General features: G+C 43.5%; 1 protein-coding gene across 21 annotated transcripts in view; it reads left to right on the top strand.

Moving 5' to 3' along the window:
• ERC2 (ELKS/RAB6-interacting/CAST family member 2) overlaps nt 1-23,912 on the top strand; it is a 1,012,357-nt gene that overhangs the window by 19,827 nt on the left and 968,618 nt on the right. For all 21 annotated transcript variants that reach the window (XR_016214779.1, XM_051852281.3, XM_089306079.1 and 18 more), the window contains one exon: nt 16,692-17,488. Coding sequence is in view for 20 of the 21 variants with exons in the window: in XM_051852281.3 (XP_051708241.1) it covers nt 16,832-17,488 (657 nt within the window). In the remaining variant the exon portion in view is untranslated. The remainder of the gene's footprint in view (nt 1-16,691; nt 17,489-23,912) is intronic.

The raw sequence follows: 23,912 nt of genomic DNA on the forward strand, positions 1-23,912 counted from the left end.
AAAAAAGAAGACAGTAATCATAGAATGGGTTTGGGAAGTTGAAGAGAGTAGGCATGTGTGTATGTGTGTGCATGCATGTGTATGTGTTTGAGTTGCATAGAACTTTTTGGAGAATGATAGGAAAGCATTTTTGAAAATGTGTCCATTGTCTTTATGGCCTGTTCATGTTCCTGTGGCATTTAAATAAAGGTGGCAGTATTACTGCAACCTTCAGTTTTTATAGATCCATCATACTGTAGTCCTCAGATCATGGGAGAATTGCCCATTTTACTTTTCAGTTTAAAGAAGTAGTTAATGTCTTCAGCCACAGCACGTTGGGGTTTTGGCTCAAGAGAGTTGGACAAGGGCCTTAGTGGACTGAGAGAATTGTAAGACAGTTCTGGGATTTAAAACCACTGAATCATGTTCTAGGAGCCTTGAGATTAGCAAGGATAGGTTTTTTTTTTTTTTTTTTTTTTTTTTTTTTTTTTTTTAGCGTTTCCTGTGTGCTGGGCATTGTGCTAAGTATTTTTCTTGTATCGTTGCATTTGATCTTTTCCAAATCCTTATGGAAAGAATAGCTATCATCCACCTGACAGATGGGAAAAGTGAGGGTCAGAGACGAGAAGTGATTTGTTCAAGGTTGCACATTAAGAAGTTGGTGATATGACAATCAGATCTGCTTTTTTTTAAGAAGATTTATTTATTTGAAAGAGTAACACACAGAGAGAAGGAAAGACAGAGAGAGAGAGAGAGAGAGAGAGAGAGAGATCCTCCATCTGCTGGTTCACTCCCCAATTGGCTGCAACGGCCGGAGCTGCGATGAGTCAGGAGCCTCCTCTGGGTCTCCCACATGGGTGCAGGGGCCCAAGGACTAGGGCCATCAGATCTGCTTTTGAGGCTATTCCTTTCCTCATTTAAAATACCATGTCTGTCCTCTCTGGTTGCTGTGATCCAACTGGTACATGAATGCCTCAGATGTGATTGGCCTCGCAGGATGTAACTCCACTCCATTCTTTCGAATCTGTACAAATTGTTTGGTGTAACTCCTCTGGACCCTTAAGCCTGGGCAAGAGAAGCCTCAGCCTAGGGCCTCACTCCTTACTTAGAGGGCCTGTTCTGGCCGACCTCTGATTGTACCTCCCCTGGGGAAGGATACCCAAGGACATGTACAGGTGTCCTCTGGAGCCTGTGCCTACCATTCCAGAGTCCACTCTGGGCCCTTGCAGGCCTGCAACCTCCCTTCCTTAATGACCCTGAGTTGTCTTCCAGGGTCTGCATGAAATACTTTGCCTCCTGAGGGCACATTCTGCTACTTGTGCACACCCCTAAGCCCAGGGTTGCTGAGGGGTTCCCATTTGTGAGGTCATAGGTCAGATGTCGGCAAACTACTGCCTGTGGGCCACACACAACTACCACTTGTTTTTATAACTAAAATTCTATTAAAACACAGCTGCTCCCACTCAGCCACAAATTGTCCTGGGCTGCTTTTGTGTTAAAATGGCAGAGCTGGCTGGCGCCGCGGCTCACTAGGCTAATCCTCCGCCTAGCGGCGCCGGCACACCGGGTTCTAGTCCCGGTTGGGGTGCCGGATTCTGTCCCGGTTGCCCCTCTTCCAGGCCAGCCCTCTGCTGTGGCCCGGGAGTGCAGTGGAGGATGGCCCAGGTGCTTGGGCCCTGCACCCCATGGGAGACCAGGAAAAGCACCTGGCTCCTGGCTCCTGCCATCGGATCAGCGCGGTGCGCCGGCCACATCGCGCTGGCCGCGGCGGCCATTGGAGGGTGAACCAACGGCAAAGGAAGACCTTTCTCTCTGTCTCTCTCTCTCACTGTCCACTCTGCCTGTCAAAAAAAAAAAAATAAATAAAAATTAAAATGGCAGAGCTGAGTCGTTATGACAGAGAGCCAGCGGCCCACAAAGCCTACAGTATTTACTGTTTGTCCTTTTGCAGAGAGCGTCTGCTGACCCTTGGTGTAGCTGGAGCTGGCCCGTGTGCTAGTTATAGTGTTCACGTGTGTGTGTGAGGCTCTAGAGTTGCAGTTGAGCCAGAAGAGGGGTGACAAGGATCTTGGGTGGGGGCAAACTTTCCACTTGCCACGGTGTTTTGGCTGAAGCTCTGAAGAGCCCAAGAATCCCAAGTTCAAAATCCAAATCTCAGTTGTCCCACACCCTCACATCTGTCAGTAAAGGAAGATGTAATATATTTCTCTCATTGATCAGATTTCCCCCCTCTATTTATGCCTTCAAATTGTATGGAGACAAGTACTAGAATGAATGTTAAAACTGAGGGTGCAGTGTAGGAGCTTACACTAGGAGGGAGGAGAAATCCCAACACATAATTATACAAACTAATACAAAATTATAAGGTGTGGTAGGGCTTTAGGGCCATGCTTTACTGGATGGGAGAGAGACTTTGGGGATGATGATTATGTTTGAAATCTTGAGCTAGGTAGTGGTAACACGGGTGTGCTCACTTTATAAAAATCAGACTGTACAGTTTTAAGATTGACCTGTATTATATGTATTTATACTTTAGTAAAAAGTCTATACAATTAATCAATATATTAAAAAAGAAAAAACTCCCAACCTTTGTGCCCACTTTCATTTGTCCAAATTAAGCCCCAAATGTAGAGCCCACTTGCTGGAAGTTCCAGACCTGTCCATTGCCCCCATTTCCTCTGCCTTTTCCTCACCTCCATATCTCCCTTCACCTTTTTTTTTTTTTTTTAAGATTTATTTTATTACAGGGAGAGGTAGATATATATATATTTATTTTATATATTACAGAGAGAGGTAGAGACAGAGAAAGAGGTCTTCCAGCCGCTGGTTCACTCCCCAGATGGCTGGCTGGAGCTGTGCCAATCCGAAGCCAGGAGCCAGGAGCTTCTTCTGGATCTCCTGTGTGGGTGCAGGGACCAAGCATTTGGGCCATCTTTTACTGCTATCCGAGGCCATAGCAGAGAGCTGGATTGGAAGAGGAGCAGCCGGGACTAGAACCGGTGCCTATATGGGATACCGGCACTTCAGGCCAGGGCTTTAACCAGCTGCACCACAGCGCTGGCTCCTGCCCTCACGCTTTTTTACACTGCTGTAAGATGAGGGAGATGTGGATATAAATCCGACACCCATGCAAGTGGGTGGATCTATCCAATCAGTCCACTCTGCGACTGCATCTTTCAGCCACAATGCGTCGCTATGAAGGTCAATCTTCCTCACGGAGGAAGTGTTGTAGGTGCCCTCCAGGTCCCCATGGTGTGGTCCTGTAAAAGAAAGCCAACTCCAGTGTGCCAGTGCCCAGCCTCACACACCAGTTGTGCTGGCTGTGCCGGGACAGATGGTAGCAGTGCCCTGTCCACATTCCCTCAGTGCTCATGCCCTGTATGGGATGTTAGGGTTTTCTCCTTGCTTTCCTGTTTGTGGGGGCTGAAACACCAGGGGAACAGTCCTCACCCCATGATCAAAGAGCTTCTAGCCCTTTTGCGAGGTGTAGCTATGAGGCACATTCTTTTTTTTTTTTTTGCCAAAAGAAATTCTTTTATTTAATGAATATAAATTTCCAAAGTACGGCTTATGGATTACAATGGCTTCCCCCCCATAACGTCCCTCCCACCCGCAACCCTCCCCTTTCCCATTCCCTCTCCCCTTCCATTCACATGAGGATTCATTTTCAATTCGCTATGAGGCACATTCTATACTGTCAGAGCTGCTTTCACAGGACTGAGGCTGGGTGCCCACAGCAGAAACCTCCTAAAAATGCTTCCTAGGGCAGGAATTTGGGGCTGCTGCAGTTAAACCTGGAATACCTGCATCCCAGATTAGAGTTCTTGGGTTTGATCCTCAGCTTCACCTCTTTTTCTGGTTTCCTGCTGATGTGTGTGCTTGGGAGCAGAAGGTGAGGGTTCAAGTACTTGGGTCCCTGTTCAGGCTCCTAGCTTTGGCTTGGCTTGGTTCAGGCTGTCGTGGATATTTGGGAAGTGAACCAGTGGTTGGAAGAGCTTGCTCTCTCGCGCGCTCTCTCTCTCTCTTTCTGCCTTTCAAACAAAGAAACAAGAAAATAGTTTTTAAAAACTCACCCTAAATAGATTGCTTTAAGTTCCTCTCAGTACTTCTTGGGATTACCTTCTAAATGAGCCACCTGCAGCCACATCTTTGTCTCACCATCTGTTTGTGTCCTAGACTCTACCTAGGATACATGGACTTCCTCATGAGTGATGCCTCATGCCCAGTTTTGTGCCTACTGCACAGGGTCCACACAGCCTGCTGGGGTCTCCAGCTGTTCTAGCCTCCACCACTTGCTTTGTCATGTGAGCTTCTCAGTGGCTATTGAGTCCCTTGTCTTGAGTCCCAAAAGCCAGCCTGGTTTCCCTCTTGTCTTTTTTAAAACTTTTAAAATAAATAAATATTTATTTATTTACTTATTTATTTTCAATGGTAAATGAGGTAGCAGAGTTGTTTTTTTTTTTTTTTAAATTCATTTGACAGGTAGAGTTACAGACAGTGAGAGAGAAAGAGAGAAAGGTCTTCCTTCTGTTGGTTCACTCCCCAGATGGCTGCTATGGCCAGTGCTGTGCCGATCTGAAGCCAGGAGCCAGTTGCTTCCTCCTGGTCCCCCAAGTGGGTGCAGGGCCCAAGCCCTTGGGCCATCCTGCACTGCTTTTCCAGGCCACAGCAGAGAGCTGGACCGGAAGAGGAGCAACCAGGACTAGAACTGGCGCCCATATGGGATGCCGGCACCACAGGTGGAGGATTAACCAAGTGAGCCATGGTGCTGGCCCCAGGTAGCAAAGTTTAATGAACAGAAATAATGAAGAGAGTGCACTTGATAGGCCAAGCAGGCATCTCAGGAAAGGGTTGAAAACTCAGTCTGCATTCAGACTGGAGTTTTTTATTTATTTGAAAAGCACAGAGATGGAGAAGGAAAGAGTAAGAGAGAAAACAAGAGAGAGAGAGAGCGAGCGAGCCCATGTAGTGGTTCATTCCCCAAATGCATACAATTGCTAGGGCTGGGCCAGGCCAAAGCTGGGAGCTAAGAACTCCATCCTGGTCTCCTACATGGGTAAATAGGGACCTGAGTACATGAACCATCACCTGCTGCCTCCCAGAGTGTGCGTTAGCAGGAAGCTGGAATGAGCAGCAGAGCCGGACTTGAACCCAAACACTCTGATATGGATGTGGATATCCCAAGTGGCATGTTAGCACCTGTACCAAATGCTCCCCCCACCCTCTTATCTTGATTTAATTGTTTTGTTTCTGAGAACTCTAGGCCCTGCTTGCAACTATGCCTGTTCCTTCCCATAGATCTCGTGTACTCTGAATCCTGGGTGTCAGGGAGCTGAGGAGGGGGTTTCTTACACCTTTTCCTGAGGACCCAGGCTATCAGATCACCCTACTCTAGCCTAAACAAGAGGGCCATGCAGATGATTCTCAGCAGGGCAGGTAAAGTCAGATTCTCTTATGTTAAAACAAAAAAGTACTATGTCTTTCCTACCATAATAAAAAAAAGCTTTGAGAGAATATGAAGGTATTTCAAAAACTTTGTGGAAAAGTGGAATTAAATGATAAATTTATTTTGGTGTGGAAAAAATGTTGACATCTGTGCAGTTTCTCATAATATGCATTTTTATGAACTTTTTGTATATTCCTCCTGTGCACGAATTTCATTTTTCTTGCACCAAAATAAACTGATCACTTATCTTTTAATTCTGTTTTCTGTGAACTGTTGAAAGTATGCTTGCATGACTGAGAGACATGATTGGGGTGGAACAGACCTAGTGGAGAGTGTGCTCTCAGGTGCAGTGACCTAAATGAGGAGTAGGAGTTAGCCTGCTGTGGTGGAGTTAGTGGCACCTGCGGTGGAGGCTCTGGAACAGAAAGGGACTTGATAGATTTGAACCACAAAAAGACACAGTCTGAGTTGGTGAAGGAGAGAGTAGTAAGAACAGGGGCTGACCCTGTTGGTTGCAGCCAGAGCCTGCAGGACCTGTGGCCATGGCACAGATTTTGGTCTTGTTCACAGAGCACTGGGAAGCTTTAAAGAGTTTAAAGTGGGTAAAGGGAGATATTTTGTGATCATAATTGTATCTGTTTTTTTCTAATGAAAAACAGTGCATGACACTTATTAATATTTATAAGGCTCAAGATTCACAGAGATTAGGTCATTTAGAATTGAAGGTCAGGGGGCTGGCGCTGAGGCTCACTTGGCTAATCCTCCGCCTGTGGCACTGGCATCCCATATGGGCGCCGGGTTCTAGTCCGGGTTGCTCCTCTTAAATCCAGCTCTCTGCTGTGGCTCGGGAGGGCAGTGAAGGATGGACCAAGTGCTTGGGCCTCTGCACCCACATGGGAGACCAGGAGGAAGCACCTGGCTCCTGGCTTTGGATCGGTGCAGCGCTGGCCATAGCGGCCATTTGGGGGGTGAACCAACGGAAGGAAGACCTTTCTCTCTGTCTTTCTCTCTCACTGTCTATGACTCTACCTGTCAAATTAAAACAAAAAAAAGAAAAAAAAATTGAAGGTCAGTCTCAGGGGCTTAGTCATCCTAGTCAAGGAAAAAGAAAGTGTTTGAGATTATTAAATAATGTTATAGGAGGGCTTATTTGGACCAAGCAGACCAGAATGGAGTTAAGAAGGACAGTTTTAAAAAATGATAACACCAAAATTCACAGCAAGCAAGCAGAAGACACTGTTGACTAGAGTCAGAATAAGTTCCTGGCATTAACCCTGTAAGAAAATTAACTTTTGAAATGATTGTAGAAACTGTCAGTTAGATCTGTGGTCATTTTGGCTCTTTTCTTTTTCAGAGACTTCCAAGTGGCCAGTTAAGTATGGAAAGAGATATAGACTGATGAGACTCAAAATAACTAAGGGTTATTTTGGGGTAGAATACTTTTGACCCCTTTCAGAAAACACTCAGGTATCTTAGAAACAATGAACCCTACACATATGGCCACACATTTTTACCAGCATCGTGCAAGTTTGATGAAAACTGCAAAACATGTGCAATGGAAATAATCAGTGTCAGGGTTGACTCCAAGGTTGCTTTTCTTTTCTTTCTTTCTTTTTTTCTTTGACAGGCAGAGTGGACAGTGAGAGAGAGAAACAAAGAGAAAGGTCTTCCTTTGCCGTTGGTTCACCCTCCAATGGCTGCCACGGCTGGCACGCTGCGGCCGGTGCACCGCATTGATCTGATGGCAGGAGCCAGGTGCTTTTCCTGGTCTCCCATGGGGTGCAGAGCCCATGGACTTGGGTCATCCTCCACTGTACTCCCTGGCCACAGCAGAGAGCTGGTCTGGAAGAGGGGCAACCGGGACAGAATCTGGCGCCCCGACCGGGACTAGAACCTGGTGTGCCGGCGCCGCAAGGCGGAGGACTAGCCTAGTGAGCCGCGGCGCCATCCCAAGGTTGCTTTTCTTAAACAGTTGTGTGTTAAAACAGTGTGGCCGATGTTACTGAAAAAAAAAAGAAAAGAATGCAAAGGAAAGGGGAGATGCTTCAGGAAGGCATGGATTATCTTACGCAGGATTTATGTTGGTTTAATAGGGTGGTGATAGTAGAAGTGGCAGTAAGATTCAAGAGAGATTTTGGAGGTATAATTGATAGGATTTGGTAATGGTCTTGAAGTAGGTGGTGAAGGAAAATTAATTCCTCCTTAAGATCTTTTGGGTGGGTGAAGTAGTCAAGGATTTAAAAGCCTACAGAGGCAGCACAAAAAGAGGGAATCAGACTGAATGGGAGGACTGTGGCGAGCTAAAGCGTTCCTTCCCTTTCTCAAATGGGCAGCTGCTGGTTGGCTCTAGGTGAGGTGCTTCCTACTTGAGATCTTCTTTACACTGTGTCTTCCTCGGGAAAGGCTTTTACAACCCACTGTAGTCTGTGACACTGAATTTTTTAAAAGTTAGAGGTGTTGATCAGAAAAAAGCAAAAAAGGATATTTTGAGTTGGCTAGATTTTGGGAGACACTGATGATATCAGCTCACATGGTCTGTCAGCAGGGCTCAGGTGATGGGCTGAGGCCCAGACCTGGGGAAATAAACCTAACCTAATTCAGAGCAGAGAGCAGGAAGTGCTTCTGTCTTAAAATAGACCATCCAGACCATGCAAGTCCGAGATACTTGAGGTAGGCAGGAATTCAGGCTCTCCCCAGCTCTTTTCCCTCCGAGCTTACAGTTTGAGAGTCCTTAAACATTTTAAGACAGTGAGTGGATGAGTTATATTTTATTTATGAATCCATATGCAATTAGAGAAAGCTTTCTTATAGGTTCATAAGACCACCTTTTATTCTGTTTTGCTTGGGCCTTAAATGGAACCTACTCTTGCACTTTTTTGAGTTGGGCAGAGATGCTTTTAAAGTGAAAGGTGTTCACATAATTTCTTGGGTGTCATAATTTCTTGGCTGTCAGCAGCATTTATCTGTTTCTGTGCACAGTTTGATCTAATGAATGATTTATCATTCTTAAGGTTGTGCATCACAGTATGTAAGAGCAGCCAATGTTTTGAAGAGTTTGTAAGAAAGGCCCAATGATCGAACTTATCTTGACTTCATAATAATGTTTAAAACCATAGTATCTTAACTGCTACTTATTTCCTATAATGCATTTTAGGTAGGTGGGAAAGCTTAGAAATGGCTTTTTGAAATTGATAATGCGACATAGAAGATATTACTGTATTTACTGATTGCTGGATAAAGTTGATCTTTTTTGCTTTTTCTCAGATTCATTATCTAGAATTAAAAAAAAAATCAGGGCAGACAAGAAATTAGGAGACAACAACCAAAAAAAGCCCAAGTGTCAAAACAAGTACCTTAAAATATATCCAGGAAGTTAAACACAGCTGGGCGGGGGAAGGGGAACTGTGGGTGACTCAGTAGAAAAAGTAGGAGTCACGAGGCTGAGGGGGACATGACAGCGTGGGAACCTGCCTTGGCCTTTACCTTGTCAACCAAGCCTTTGCCTATTCTGTGACTCTGACATTACCCTTAGGGCTGCAGCTTGAAGGACTGAAGGGTCCCAGGAATCCTTCCCTTCTCTTTATACATTTGGTAGAAGAAATTCATTTCCAAATACTTCGCTGTGCCTGGATCGCTAATTAAAATTTATTGTTAAGAAGCAAATGTATGCAGGGTCTTCCAAAAGTTCATGGAAAATGAGTATCATGAAAAAAAATTGTACATGGATTCCAAAGTTGTTTGTATCCAAGTAAACATCCTTTCATTCTGTTTTCTATGAATTTTATGATGTACCCTCTTAAAAAGGTCAAAAATTTTTCCTTGACTATTTCTATGGTCTCTGAGTTTTCTGTTCAGTTTGGGAAGTTCTGTAGACATGTCTGGAGCATCACTTGTTTGGTGTAATCTTGCTGGTCTAGGTGTCAGCTTGTGTCCTCTGCCTCTTCACTCAGACTGCTGAGGGCTGACTTGTATTCCTTTGACATTCTGGCTTCTTTATTGAGGCCTGAAAAGAATATTCAAATTATGTTTATTTCTTAGCCTAATAGGGCCAACACTCCAGTCAATCATTATTTTTATCTGTATTTGCCTATTAAAGATCAATTCAGATTCCTTTTTTAATTTATGAAAAGGTTTTATTTATTTGTGAGGCAAGAGGGAGAAAGGGAAAAAGAGAGGGAGGGAGAGGGAGAGGGAGAGGGAGAGGGAGAGGGAGAGGGAGAGGGAGAGGGAGAGGGAGAGGGAGAGAGACCCCATCCATTAGATCATTCCCCACATGCCTACAATGGTCAAGGCTGGGCCAGTCAGCTGTGAGCTGGGGACTCAATCTGGGCCTCCCACGTGGCAGGGACCCAATCATTTGAGCCATCACTGCTGCCTCCCAGGGTCTACACTAGCAAGAAGCTGGAATCAGGGGCAGAGCCAGGATTCAAACCTAGGCATTCTGGGCACGCCAACCAGTGACCTAACCACTAGGCCAAATACCTGCCCCTTCGTTCTGATACTTTTTGGTCAGTTTCACATCCTTGCCCTTAAAACCGTGCCTAGTTGCTGTAAATATCTTTCCCTAAAACCCTGCTAGATCAGAAATGAAGACAGCTTTGTCTGGGAAGGTCTATTTGAGGGAGTAAAAAACCCAGACATAAGCATCTGTGTCTGTCTGCACCACTGTTTTTCCCCAGCACTCAACACTGGGAATTCAGCTGATGCTTAAAAAACATTTGTGGCATGAATCAATCTGAATATTCAGTGAATTTTTTTCAGCTAATCTGAAGGGGAAAGGGTTCTCTTACCAAACATATTTGGACAGAGTTGTATTATATACACAATTTTGGGATAGGCAAACTACTCACACATGTCCATGACTGAAAATCCCTCATTTCGGTGTGAAATTAACTCCATTAGCCCTGTTTGCCAAACATTTGCCAGAATGCTCAGGAAGTGTCTGCCTAAAGCAGAACTGGAGTAGTTCAATATTAGTACTTATTATTTTTAAACTTTTATTTGAAGGGCAAAGAGAAAAGGGAAGAGAGAAAGAGAGAGAGAGAGAGACACTAATTGGCAGAGACCTTCCATCTACTGGTTCACTTCCAAAGTGCCCACAATAGCTAGGGCTGGGCCAGGTTGAAGCCAGGTTCTGGGAACTAGATCTAAGTCTCCCATGGCGGGGTAGGGACCTAATTACTTGAGCTGTCACCACTGTCTCCCAGGGTGTGCGTTAGTAAGAAGCTGGAATGGAGAGCAGAGCCAGGACTGGAACCCAGACTTTCTAGTATGAGATATGATGTCTTAAATGGAGCCCTAATCACTGTGCCAGATGCTCACTCCAGCAGCTAGGTTTTAAGAGAAGAAAACCAGAGCTGCCAAGCCTCTTTAAGGGTTGGCCCAGAGATGGAACAGTCTGCATTCATTGGTCTAGCAGATCACAAGGCTAATCCAGATTTAAGGAGAAGAGAAATAGAATCAATTTCTTAATAAAAGGAGAGACACATGTACAGGAAGGAGAGGACTTTGGGCAGGCATATTTGAAGAGCAGGTAGCCATTCAAAATTGCATTTTGTAGAAATATATTATAGCATTTTTGTTACATGGAAAAAGGGAGTGATGTTAAGAAGAAAACATGGGGGACAGATGTCGTGACACAGGTTAGGAGACCCTTCATTCCATATCAGAGAACCTGGGATCCAGTCCTGCCTTCGCTTCCAATCCAGCTTCCTAGAGGCAGCAGGTGATGGCTCAGTCACTTGGGTCCCTACAACCTGTGTGGGAGACCTGGAATGGAGTTCCTGGCTCCAGGCTTGGGCCTGGCTTAGTCCTGGCTGTTGTGGGCATTTGGGGGATGAACCAGTAGATGGAAGGTATCTCTCTCTGTTGATTGCTTTTCAAATAAATAAAAATAAACATTTTTAAAAAAAGAAAGTTGAGGACAAAGGAGAGGGTAAGACTAAGACTATAATACTGATTTTGTATGAAATCACACACATTCATATGCACACTTATAAGGGGTCTTCAAAAAGTTCCTGGAAAATCTATTTATAAATGGACTTCAGAATTTTGTTGCACCAGGATAAATTTATCTTTTAAAATTTCATTTTTTTGTGAACTCTTTGAAGTTCGGTTGTAAAAGAATTGGAAGTAACAGCAGCTATTTGTTAATAGAGGTTGGCTGTAAGCTATAGGATTGCCAGGGTTTTCATTTTCTTTTTATGTATATCTATATTTTATAACTTATCTATAATACTCTATTAGTTGTTTTAATAATTAAGGAAAGTTTTGGGTGAATTATAATTTCTTAGCAGATTTCCAAAATTAGAAAATGTATCTGTTCTACTCTGTGATCATGACATATAAAATTTGGCCTACAAAGTTGTACCCCAAAATATCTGTCCACTTTGATATTTAAAAATGTTCTTCTAAATAATTCTGGGGACAAAAAAATTCAAAAGAGAACAGCAAGCTATTTATTGATGACAATAAGAATATTATACATATAATCTTGGGATATGCTGCCATGTATGTAATCTTATATGTATTTTTTAGAAATTGTGATTGGAGATGAATGAATATTCAATTCAGAAAGGCAAAAAACAATAAACACAAAGGAAAAAGAAATGATCATTAAGGATAAAGAGATATCAATGAGATGGAAAACACAATGTAGTAAAATGTAGCAGTAAAAGCAAAAGCTGTGTTATGGGAACACAAAGAAAATAGACAAATATATTTGTCATATTGCCATCTAAAGAAACAGAGCAATACAAATAACACCAAGAACAAGATAGAGTGATTTTAATATTTTTGAAAAGGATTTATTTATTTTAAAGGCAGAGTTACAGAGAGAGAGTGAGAGGCAGCAAGAGAGAAAGAGAAAAAAGAGAGAGATAGATTTTTCATCCACTGATTCACTCCCCAAATGGCTGCAATGGCTGGGACTGGGTCAGGCTGAAGTCAGGAGCCCAGAATTCATCTGGGTCTCCCATGTGGGTGTCAGGGGCACAAGCATTTGGGTCATCTTCTGCAGTCTTCCCAGGTGCATTAGCAGGGAGCCAGATTGGAAGTGGAGCAGCCAGGACTCGAACCAGTGCTCATGTGGAATGTTAAGGAGGGGCCAGTGCTGTGGCATAGTGGGTAAAGCTGATCCTTGCAGTGCCCACATCCCATATGGGAGCTGGTTCAAGTGCCACTTGCTCTACTTCTGATCCAGCTCCCAGCAGTGGCCTGGGAAAACAGTATAGGATGGCCTAATTCCTTGGGCCCCTGCACCCTCATGGGAGACCCGGAAGGAGCTCCTGGCTTCAGACTTAATATTATTAAATATTCATGAGACCATCACATTCTTTCTGTCTGTCTCATCATTTGTGTAATTGAGTTCATACTGTTGGAACTGTTGATTTATTTTATTTAATTTTTTAATTTTTTAATTTTTTTGACAGGCAGAGTGGACAGTGAGAGAGAGAGAGAGAGAAAGGTTTTCCTTTGCTGTTGGTTCACCCTCTAATGGCCGCCACGGCCAGCGCGCTGCGGCTGGTGCATCACGCTGATCTGAAGCCAGGAGCCAGGTGCTTCTCCTGGTCTCCCATGCGGGTGCAAGGCCCAAGCACTTGGGCCATCCTCCACTGCACTCCTGGGCCACAGCAGAGAGCTGGACTGGAAGAGGGGCAACTGGGACAGAATCTGGTGCCCCGACCGGAACTAGAACCCTGGGTGCCAGCGCTGCAGGTGGAGGATTAGCCTATTGAGCCGCTACGCCGGCCCATTGATTTTTTTTAACAGAACAAATCATTTATGAAAACTTCTTAAGTACAAAATGATTTTTATATATTTTCAAGGAAAGCAAAATTAAATTTTGAGAAACATTAAAACAAATTTTCTTAGAACAGGTATATGATTGTTTTTAAATTTTTTTAGGGAGAAGGGAAGATTTAATGGAAAACATTTCTGCATAATATTTATGAGGATTCTTTTTTTTTAAGATTTATTTTATTTACTTAAAATACAGAGTTACAGAGAGAGGTAGAGCCAAAGGGAGGGAGAGAGGTCTTCTATTCTGCTGGTTCACTCCCCAAACGACCACAACGGCCAGAGCTGGGCCAGTCTGAAGCCAGGAGACTCTTTTGGGTCTGCCATGTGGGTGTAGGGGCCCAAGGAGTTGGGTCATCCTCTACTGCTTTTCCAGGCCACAGCAGAGAGCCAGATTGGAAGAGGAGCAGCTGGGACTCGAACTGGTGCCCATATGGGATGCCGGCACTGCAGGCTGGGGTTTTAACCTGCTGTGCCACAGTGCCGGCCCCTATGAAGACTCTTTAGGATATTTGTTACAGAACCCATACTAGAACTGAATGTAGTACAAAAGGGATTTATGGACAAATGTTTCAGTTATCCATTGCCCCAGGAATGCTACTGATCACAAAATATATCAGTGACACACTAAGAAGCATCTAGTCTGTTGAGTATGTGGTGCTCAGCTGGGCTCTTGGCTCTGCAGGTAGCAGCTGGTTGACTGTGCAGCTTGGCTGATCTTGGCTGGGCTTGCTCACAGTCTTGGGGTTGGTTGGTTATTGGTTGGGGTGATTTGGCTCCATTTTATGTTTCTCATCTTCCATCAGGATATACTGGTCGTATACTAATTGCTGTGAAGGAAGAAAATGAGTAAGAAAATAAACACAGAAGTACATTTGAGGCCACTACTTGTTTCAAATTTTCTGTCACCTTACTGTCCAGAGCGGGTTGTATCAGTGAACCTAGAATCAAATTGAGAGGGCACTGCCGTTAATGCTATCAGTCTACCTGGGATTAGATTATTGTCAGTGACTGCTGGATCCGGAGTATCAGCTTGGTTTCAAAGTTTAGCTCTGTTTTCCTTTGCCCTAAATTCTCTCTCAGGGAGGCCCTTCCCACATGGTGGTTCTCAGAGCTCCATCTTCCAAGCAAATAATTCTAGCTGCAAAGGCGTTTATCTTTCTAAGTGGTCCCAGCTAAAGTCATGATATGGAGTTGTTATAAACCAGTTAGTCACATGTGCAGCCCTAAACTAACTACTGTTATCTGGAGAATGGAGTATGATGGTTGGCCAGACTGGGGCCATGTTCTCATGCCTGGCAGTATCCAGGGTGGAACAAAGGGAATAAGCCTTATTTATATCTTATGAACTGTGAAGAAGGGCTTGGGAACAATTTCTGTAAGGAAAATAGAGATAGTACTACCAGAAAGTGTATGTGTGTATGTGTTGGGGAGGGGTGGTTGAGTGAGAGGAGATATGGATAGGCACGTAAAAAGAAGAGATGCCCCATGCATTGCTGGTAATGTACTTATCTCATTGAGACACTATCAGGAAAAACTAGTTATCGACTGTTCTGTGCTAAGTACCAAAGTATGTATTTTATCAACATCATCTTATGTAATTTTTTAAAAGTTTTATTTATTTATTTGAAAGTCAGAGTTACACAGAGAGAGGAGAGGCAGAGAGAGAGAGATCTTCCATCCACTGGTTCACTCCCTGATTGGCAACAGTTGGTGCTGGGCCCATGTGAAGCTAGGAGCCAGGAGTTTCTTCTGGGTCTCCCATGTGGGTGCAGGAGCCCAAGGACTTGAGCCATCTTCTGCTGCTTTCCCAGGTCATAGCAGAGAGCTGGATGAAAAGTGGAGCAGCCTGGATTCGAACTGGCGCCCATATGGGATGCCAGCACTGTAGGCAGTGGCTTTACCTGCTAGGCCACAGAGACAGCCCCATGTATTTTTTTTTTTTTTTTTACAATGCTATGAGTTGAGTGATATTGCTTTGCATTCTCACACTTGGAAAGTGGAATTTCCTACAGTTAAAGAATTGCCTAGAGTCACTCAGCTGGTTAGTGTTAGAGTGGAGATTTCAACTCCAGTTTGTCCTTTTTAAAGAGTCTGTTCTCTTTTGATTATAAAGCTAAAGAAAAAAGTATACTAAAGACCCTATAACAGAAAGAACACAAGCTATATGCCACACCCCAGGCCATTCAGATTCTAATATTGAAGGAATAATCACAACCCTGTAGCCCCAGATACATAAAATTTCCACTAATACACTTGAGTGATCATCACAGGGACATTCTATTGCTTTTCTGTAGGGATTATGGGACAAGGAGCTGTAACCTGGTATATTTTTCCTTTGTTTGATTTCTGTATAATTGTGAAATGGATAATATGAATAGCTCTTAAAATTTATTTATTTATTTGAAAGGCAAATTTGAAAGGAGGGAGGGATGATGAGTGAGAAAGAGATACCTACCATCTAACTGCTGGTTTACTCTCCAAATGACTGCAATGATCAGGGCTGCACCAGGCTAAAGCCAGGGGCCAGGAACTCCATCTAGGTCTCCAGCCTGAATGGCAGAGGCCCATGCACTTGAGCAATCTTCTTTTGCCTTCCCAGTCACATTAGCAGGGAGCTAGATTGTAGCCATGACTTGAACCAGCCACTGACATGGGATGCCATTGTCACAAGTGGTGGCTTAAGCCATAATGCTGGCCCCAAGTTAACATGAATATTAAGGTTAACTGAAATGGGAAAAAATTCTTAAAAAGACTTAGAAAATGTGTGTGGAAGTAGAACAAGACAGGACTAAATGTTTTCTCTGGTGACAATAATGGGGATCTGGCTAGATGTGTCAGTGTCTCATTCATTGAGCTGCTGCTTTGTCTAGTTCCAAGATGGCTAACATGTGTCAGTTCCAGTTGATTGAGGGTCAACCATTTAGAGTGTTATGAGGGGAGAGTTCTGAACCTAGTGGGAAAAAGGACTGTGATTAATTCGTGATGTCTGTAAAGGGTACTGGAGAGGAAGGTAACAGATGCTTTCCAAATACTTAAATTCTGTATCCTAGGAAGCAGCAATTTCTTCGAGTGACTGTCAGGCTTCATATGTATGGATTCATGTACTTGATGATGGATTATTTTATTGCTAATATTTCCATGGTGGGGAATCTTTGGTGAACTTTCTAGTGATCCAAACTGTAACATACCACAAATCAAAATGGATAGCTTTATTTTCCTGAGAGAAAAAAAAGCCTGTTTTTTGCTCAAAACTTGCTTAGGAGTAGGGTGGGAGAATTTGTAAAAATGTACCTGTAATTAGTAAAGTTTTGGGGTTACTTTTCCTTTTACGTGAACTTCATAGGTGGAATGATCATTTATCTCTCAATATAACCATTTACCTGTCTATATATTGTAAAATGTCATGTAGTTGTAGTCAGATTTCTAAATAAGTTTGTTTTTACTTATCACTGTTTTCATTTTGCAGATCTTTGATTGGAGTCATTTTCTGGTACAGACTACGACAAGAATGCATTGAAAATTCTGGTCAACAGTGGAAATATTGACATAAGCCCCAACTTAGTATAGCATTTCGTCTCTTGAATAGTAACTCATAATACAAGAAAAATGTATGGAAGTGCAAGAACAATCACCAACCTGGAAGGTAGTCCTTCCAGGTCTCCTCGTTTGCCAAGGTCACCTCGTTTGGGCCATAGGAGAACAAGTAGTGGGGGAGGTGGAGGAACGGGCAAGACTCTGTCTATGGAAAACATTCAGTCTCTTAATGCAGCCTATGCTACGTCTGGACCCATGTATCTGAGTGATCATGAGGGAGTGGCTTCAACAACTTACCCAAAGGGCACCATGACTCTGGGCAGGGCCACAAATCGAGCTGTATATGGAGGCCGAGTCACAGCCATGGGGAGCAGTCCCAATATTGCTTCCGCTGGACTTTCCCACACAGATGTCCTTTCATATATGGATCAACATGGTGGTCTGACCAGCTCAACCCATCATCACCACCACCAGGTCCCCTCCATGTTGAGGCAGGTAAGAGATAGCACAATGTTGGATCTTCAAGCCCAGCTAAAGGAACTTCAGAGAGAGAATGACCTCCTCCGGAAAGAGCTGGACATCAAGGACAGCAAGTTGGGATCTTCCATGAACAGCATCAAGACATTCTGGAGTCCTGAGCTTAAGAAAGAGAGAGTCTTGAGGAAAGAAGAGGCAGCTCGGATGTCTGTCCTCAAGGAGCAGATGAGGGTTTCCCATGAAGAAAATCAGGTAGGTTATGACTTCCTCCGCATTTTTCAGCCTTAGCTTCTCACTGAGTAGTTGATGCTGTGCAGATGGCACCTTGACCTGTGCAGAAGAAAAACTTTGGCATCATCAAAAAGGTTTTATCTTAGAATGTATTTAACTTTGGCATTATAAGACAGTATAAGAAATATGAGGTCACAACTTATGGTTTCCTTTTTTCCAATCTTTGCAGAAGTGTGTGTGTGTGGGGGTTACTTATTGCCTAAATTTTGAACTTGGTAAATTTTGTTTTCTTTTTCAACAGTTGCAGCATCTCAAATGTACCTCTCTCTGAATAGAAGAGGAAAATGTTAATTTCTGCAAGAGTAGACCATTTAGAGGGCCACCTTTGAGTGGTGAATAGATTTTTTAGAGAACACCAGCAGTGTTATTTCCTTCTGAAATGGATAGGGCTTGTTCTCTAAGTGGCAAATGGAGCAATATGGAATGGGATGGGATTCAATGGATTTGATGTCATGTTAGAGACACACAGTAAATTTTAATTTAGTCTTACTGTCTTGATCCATTCAATATTAATTAACTACTCTGTTTACATGGTGCCCCATTGCGCACATTCATTCACACACACAAACACACATGTAAACAATACAAAAGCTTGACAAAAAACTAAAAAAAAAACCTACCTACTCTGTGTGCAAAGTACCTTCTTACTCTTCACTGACCCATCCTTCATGTCACAACAAGGTTAGTTTCCCCATGTTTGCCTGCAGATAGGCCATTACCATGCATTAAAGCTCTCTGTGATTCTGTGATTACTTTTTTTTTTTTTAGATTTATTTATTTGAAAGAGTTACAGAGAGGCAGAGGCAGAGAGAGAGAGAGAGAGAGAGAGAGGTAGAGAGAGGTCTTCCATCCATTGGTTCACTCCCCAAATGGCTGCAACGGCCGGAGCTGCCCTGATCTGAAGCCAGGAGCCAGGAGCTTCTTCCGGGTCTCCCATGCAGGCACAAGGACTTGGGCCATCTTCCACTGCTTTCCCAGGCCATAGCAGAGAGCTGGATTGGAAGTGGAGCATCTGGGACTTGAACTGGTGCCTATATGGGGTGCTGGCACTGGAGTCAGCAGCTTTACCTGCTGTGCCATACCACCGGTCCCCTGTAATTACTCTTTACTTCCTTTACTGAGCCTGTCACACCTTGCACTGGAAGGCCTGGGCCAGTCTTTCCAGCCTTTTCTAGTACTACCTCCCTTCATGTCTATGCTACCTGTACGAACACTTGGTGACTCTCACATATACTCAGGGTCTCCAACCTCAATACCTTTGCTCTTGCTGCTCCCTTTTCCTGGTGGGCTTTTTCATACCTCTTTTTCCTCTTGTCACTTCCGTTTCTATCAGTCTGTATTTTTAAAGCCTACATATCTTGGGAGGCCCATTTTATATGCTGGTACTTTTTTTAAGGGCTTGGGGGTCAGGTATGCTTGGGTTTAAATCCAAGACTCACTTCTCATTGGTGGTGAAAGAGGAACTAAGAGATGAGGAGCAGAGGAAGCTTTGCCATTTGGCTTATAAATCTCCAGGTATCATTTAACTTTCTTTGGAAATGTGAGATAACTCTACTTGGCTGAATCTGTGATTCTCCAATTGGTCTTGATGCTGGCCTAATGAAGTTCTCAGGTTTTCTTGGGGTTATCTGCTGAACCACCTATATATTTCCCTCGCTAGAAACTGCCTTTGGAGATGTCTTTGGAGTCTAAGCTCCTGTGGAGGCATTTGTGACCTGCAAAAAAATCTGCCCCTTGTTCTCCTTTTATGTGCAGAAAGCAATCCTTTGCAATCACCTTATCGCTTTGACTGTCTCACAGAGCCATTGCTGGTTTTCAGATGTGGAAATGAGATTTTTTTTTAGTTGGAACAGAAAGCTTTGTTCTTCACTCCTAAATCAAATCTGTGCTCTTCACTATCATTTCTGGTTTTTTCTGACTTTGCTGGTTCATAATGTCTTTGTGAGCCTGTTACTATGTTATGCATTCACCCCCTGTTCTGTGTTGGTTTTGTCCTCATTTTAGATTTTTGGACAATAGTTAAAAAAGTTAAGGAATGATATAAATAGTTACAAAAACTTTGAAAGGCATTCTCTAAGCTGTCAACGCCAAAATGACTTTTATGCTTTTATCATTAAATTTATTTTGGAGCAGACTCTTAATTGTACATATATATGTATTTATAAATTATATGAGGTGCTACAGTGCAAGCCTATTATGTGTCTTCTAGATATTAATATTTAAATATGGATGAGATGAAGTAAAATAAATTGTATATTGAGGCAAATTTTAATGATACACAAAAGCATTTTTACTTTCAGTAAAAGCCACTTGTTCATTTTGTCAGGGATAATTCAGTTTACTCCAGGTAGTATCCATAATTCCACCTGATTGCCCCATGTTACCAGAAACTGGGAGAGAGTGAGTGCTTGAGGGAGCTACTGTTACCCTCTCACACGGACTCTGTACTGTGATCACAGGATGCCAGGATGCTGTGGGTATTGTTACAAGTGAGTGTGTAACATATGATCTCATGAAAACCCCAGTGTTAACCTATTAAATATAAGTAAAATGTAATTATTTTCTCTTTTAAGTGAAAGCATATAAAAAGATAGAAGCATAGAGACTTTGTAGACTCAATTTACTTATAATATGATATGGTATTGTAAAAAATATAAAGATTGATAAGAGGCAAGTAATTTGTAGAAAACTGAAGCACTCTTTCTTCCAGTCTTGGATGTATATTAGGATCCTGTTTAGAAGCATCTGAGTCCCTGTTGGTCAGGATAGGGTAAGTTCTGCTACAAGCAACCAAGAAATGGCAAATCGCAGTGGCCCAACACACCAGACATGTATTTCTTTTCTTTCTTTCTTTTTTATAGAAGGATTTTATTATTTATTTACTTGAAAGACAGGGTTGGGGGGTGGGGAGAGAAAGTGAGAAAGTGAGAAAGTGGAAACGAGAGAGAGAAGAGAAGAGAACAAGAGAATAGATAGATCTTCCACCAGCTGGTTCACTCCCGAAATGGTGGCAATGGTTAGGGCTGGGCCAGGTTGAAGCAGGAGCCTGAAGCTTCATCCAGGTCTCTTGCATGGGTGGCAGGGGCCTAAGCACTTAGGCCACCTTCTGCTGTTTTCCCAGGAACATTAGTAGGGAGCTGGATAAGAATTAGAGCCTCCGAGATTCGGACTGGTACCCATTGGGGATGCTGGTGTTGCATGCAGCAACTTTTTTTTTTTTTTTTTTTTACAGGCAGAGTGGACAGTGAGAGAGTCCTTATGCCAGCACCGCGGCTCAATAGGGTAATCCTCCACCTGCGGCACTGGCACCCCGGGTTCTAGTCCCAGTCGGGGTGCCGGATTCTGTCCCGGTTGCCCCTCTTCCAGGCCAGCTCTCTGCTGTGGCCCGGGAGTGCAGTGGAGGATGGCCCAAGTGCTTGGGCCCTGCACCCCATGGGAGACCAGGAAAAGCACCTGGCTCCTGGCTTCGAATCAGTGCGGTGCGCCGGCCGCAGCGCGCCGGCCGCGGCGGCCATTGGAGGGTGAACCAATGGCAAAGGAAGACCTTTCTCTCTTTCTCTCTCTCTCTCACTGTCCACTCTGCCTGTAAAAAAAAAAAAGAAAAAAAGAAAGGTCTTCCTTTTCCGTTGGTTCACTGCGCTGATCCGAAGCCAGGAGCCAGGTGCTTCTCCTGGTCTCCCATGCAGGTGCAGGGCCCAAGCACTGAGGCCATCCTCCACTGCCCTCCCGGGGCACAGCAGAGAGCTGGCCTGGAAGAGGAGCAGCCGGGACAGAATCCGGCGATCCGAGCGGGACTAGAAACCGGAGTGCCAGTGCCGCAGGCAGAGGATTAGCCTAGTGAGCCGCGGTGCCGGCCACATGCAGCAACTTCACATGCTGTGCCACAACCCCTCCAACGGTCCCCCCCACCTTTAAGATTTTATTGTTTATTTATTTATTAGAGAGAGAGAGAGAGAGAGAAAATAGATGTATTTCTTACTTGCCTAAAGTATGGAAGTTTAGAGCAGGTCAAGGGACTCCCCAAGACAGCCCTTCTCCATGCAGTGACTCAGAATCCAGGCCTTCTGTGTGCTGATGCATGGCTTCAAGGTCACCACACCAGGGGAAGAGAGTGCCTGGAGATGGCATGTTTACTCTTTGGTTCCTCCCACTGGAAGTGATAAAATCAAAGGGAATGGAGGTATAGTCCAGTTTAGTCCTCTCCTCTGCCTTGATAAGAGAGGAGAGGCAGATTTGGGGGATTACTCCCAGTGAGGTTTTTGGGTTTAAGACTGGATAGATGAAATGAAGTTTGGACAACAGTCTAGATGTCTACTGTTGTTGTTGTTTCTATTACCACTGCTTCTACCAGCAGACATGTATTGAGGGCTTACTCTGTGCTAGGAATTGTGCCTAGAGCTCTGGGTACATTATCTTCTTTATTCTTTGAATTAGACATCTGAGGTAGGTGCTAAAATCGTTCCCATTTTATGGATATAACATAAATATAGAGGTTATAAACACCTGGTCCAAGTTCACAATTGATAAGTGGCAGATATTTCTTTTTCATAAATAGATCTTTTTTTAAAAAAGATTTTATTTATTTATTTGAGAGAGAGAGAGAGAGAGAGAGAGAGATCTTCCATCCTCTGGTTCACTCCCCAAATGGCTGTAACAACCGGAGCCAGATCAATCTGAAGCAGGAGCCAGGACCTTCTTCTAGGTCTCCCATGCAGGTGCAGAAGCCCAAGAATTTGGGCCATCTTCTACTGCTTTCCCAGGCCATAGCAGAGAGCTGGATCGGAAGTGGAGCAACTGGGACTTGAACTGGTGCCCATATGGGATGCTGGCGCCTCAGGTGGAGGCTTAGCCTAATATACCACAGCACTGGTGAGATAGATTTTTTAATGCTTTGGTCTATTTCATTCCAAAGTTAAAGTCGTAACTTTATGGTCATCCCTCTCCTTAAAAGATCGCTTAGCTCTCTGTAGAATCTTGGTGTAACAGGAAACTTATATTCCATATATTTTAGGTGGACAAAGTGACTAGTTTTAATAGGATGACTAAGAATATGATTCAGTTTAATTTGGGTTTTTATTCTTAACTAGGAATTTATTTCTTTTTCCTAGAAATGGCTTCTATTCCCCTTTTCCATAGTTTGTTTCCCTTTAGAGGAAAAATTGTGGAAGAATTTTTGTATGGAAGAAAGAAACAAAAAAGACACGAGAGACAATTTACTGTAGTTTCCTCCACTATAGCAACCAAAGACTGTCTCTATAAATGTCCTTCTTCCAGGATTGTTTAGATAGGTAGGCTTTTACTAATATAAATTCAGGTGATTTAAAGCAATGTAAAACATACCATGGGAAGGGAAGCAGGCCCATTTCAGGGTAGAAGTGAGGAAACTCAGGTGTTCTTATATGGTGCTGGCTTTTGGTTTAGTGGTTAGGAGATCCACATCTCACACTGGAGTACCTGGATTTGAAACCTGGTTTTGGCTCCTAATTCCTGCTTCCTGCCAGTGCAGCCCTGGGAGGCAGCAGTGATGGCTCAAGTAATTGGGTTCTTGCCACCCACATGGGAGACCTGGATTGGGTTTCTGGCTCCTGGTTTCAGCCTGGTCATTCATTGTGGGCATTTGGGGAGTGAACTAGTCGGTGAAAACACTCTTTCTGTTTATCTACCTCACAAATACATAAATAAAAATTATAAAATATGATTCTTCAACTCTCTTTAAGAAAAAACTGCCATATTTATCTATTTATTTGAAAGGCAGAGAGTTACAGAGAGTGAGCAAAAGACAGGGATATCTTTCTTCTGCTAGTTTACTCCCCAGATGGTTGCAATACCCAGGGCTGGGCCAGGCTGAACCCAGAAGCCTGGAACTGCATCCATGTCTCACACATGGGTGGCAGGGACCAAACATGGGGCCATCTTCCACTACTTCTCCCAGGTGCGTTAGCAGGAAGCTGGATCTAAAGTGGAACAGTTGGGGTTCAAACTGGCATTCATACAGGATATTGGTATTGCAGGTGCCAGCTTTAAGCTGCTTCACCACAATGCTGCCCCCCACTCCAAAAATGCTCTTATTTATGAAATTCATGGTTCTGCAAATTTAATGCTAACTAGCACAGGCCATTCCCCTTATGTGCAATGTTGTAGAGGGCCCTTGTTTATCAATTTCTTTGCAGTATTTTTTTAACTTTTATTTAATAAATATAAATTTCCAAGGTACAGCTTTTGGATTACAGTGGCTTTTTCCCCCCATAACTTCCCTCTCACCCACAACCCTCCCATCTCCCACTCCCTCTTCCATTCCATTCACATCAAGATTCATTTTCAGTTATCTTTATATACAGAAGGTCCATTTAGTATATATTAAGTAAAGATTTCAACAGTTTGCACC

Source organism: Oryctolagus cuniculus, chromosome 10 (assembly GCF_051225735.1).
Source record: "Oryctolagus cuniculus isolate XC-2025 breed Fujian yellow rabbit chromosome 10, ASM5122573v1, whole genome shotgun sequence".
Classification (NCBI taxonomy): domain Eukaryota; kingdom Metazoa; phylum Chordata; class Mammalia; order Lagomorpha; family Leporidae; genus Oryctolagus; species Oryctolagus cuniculus.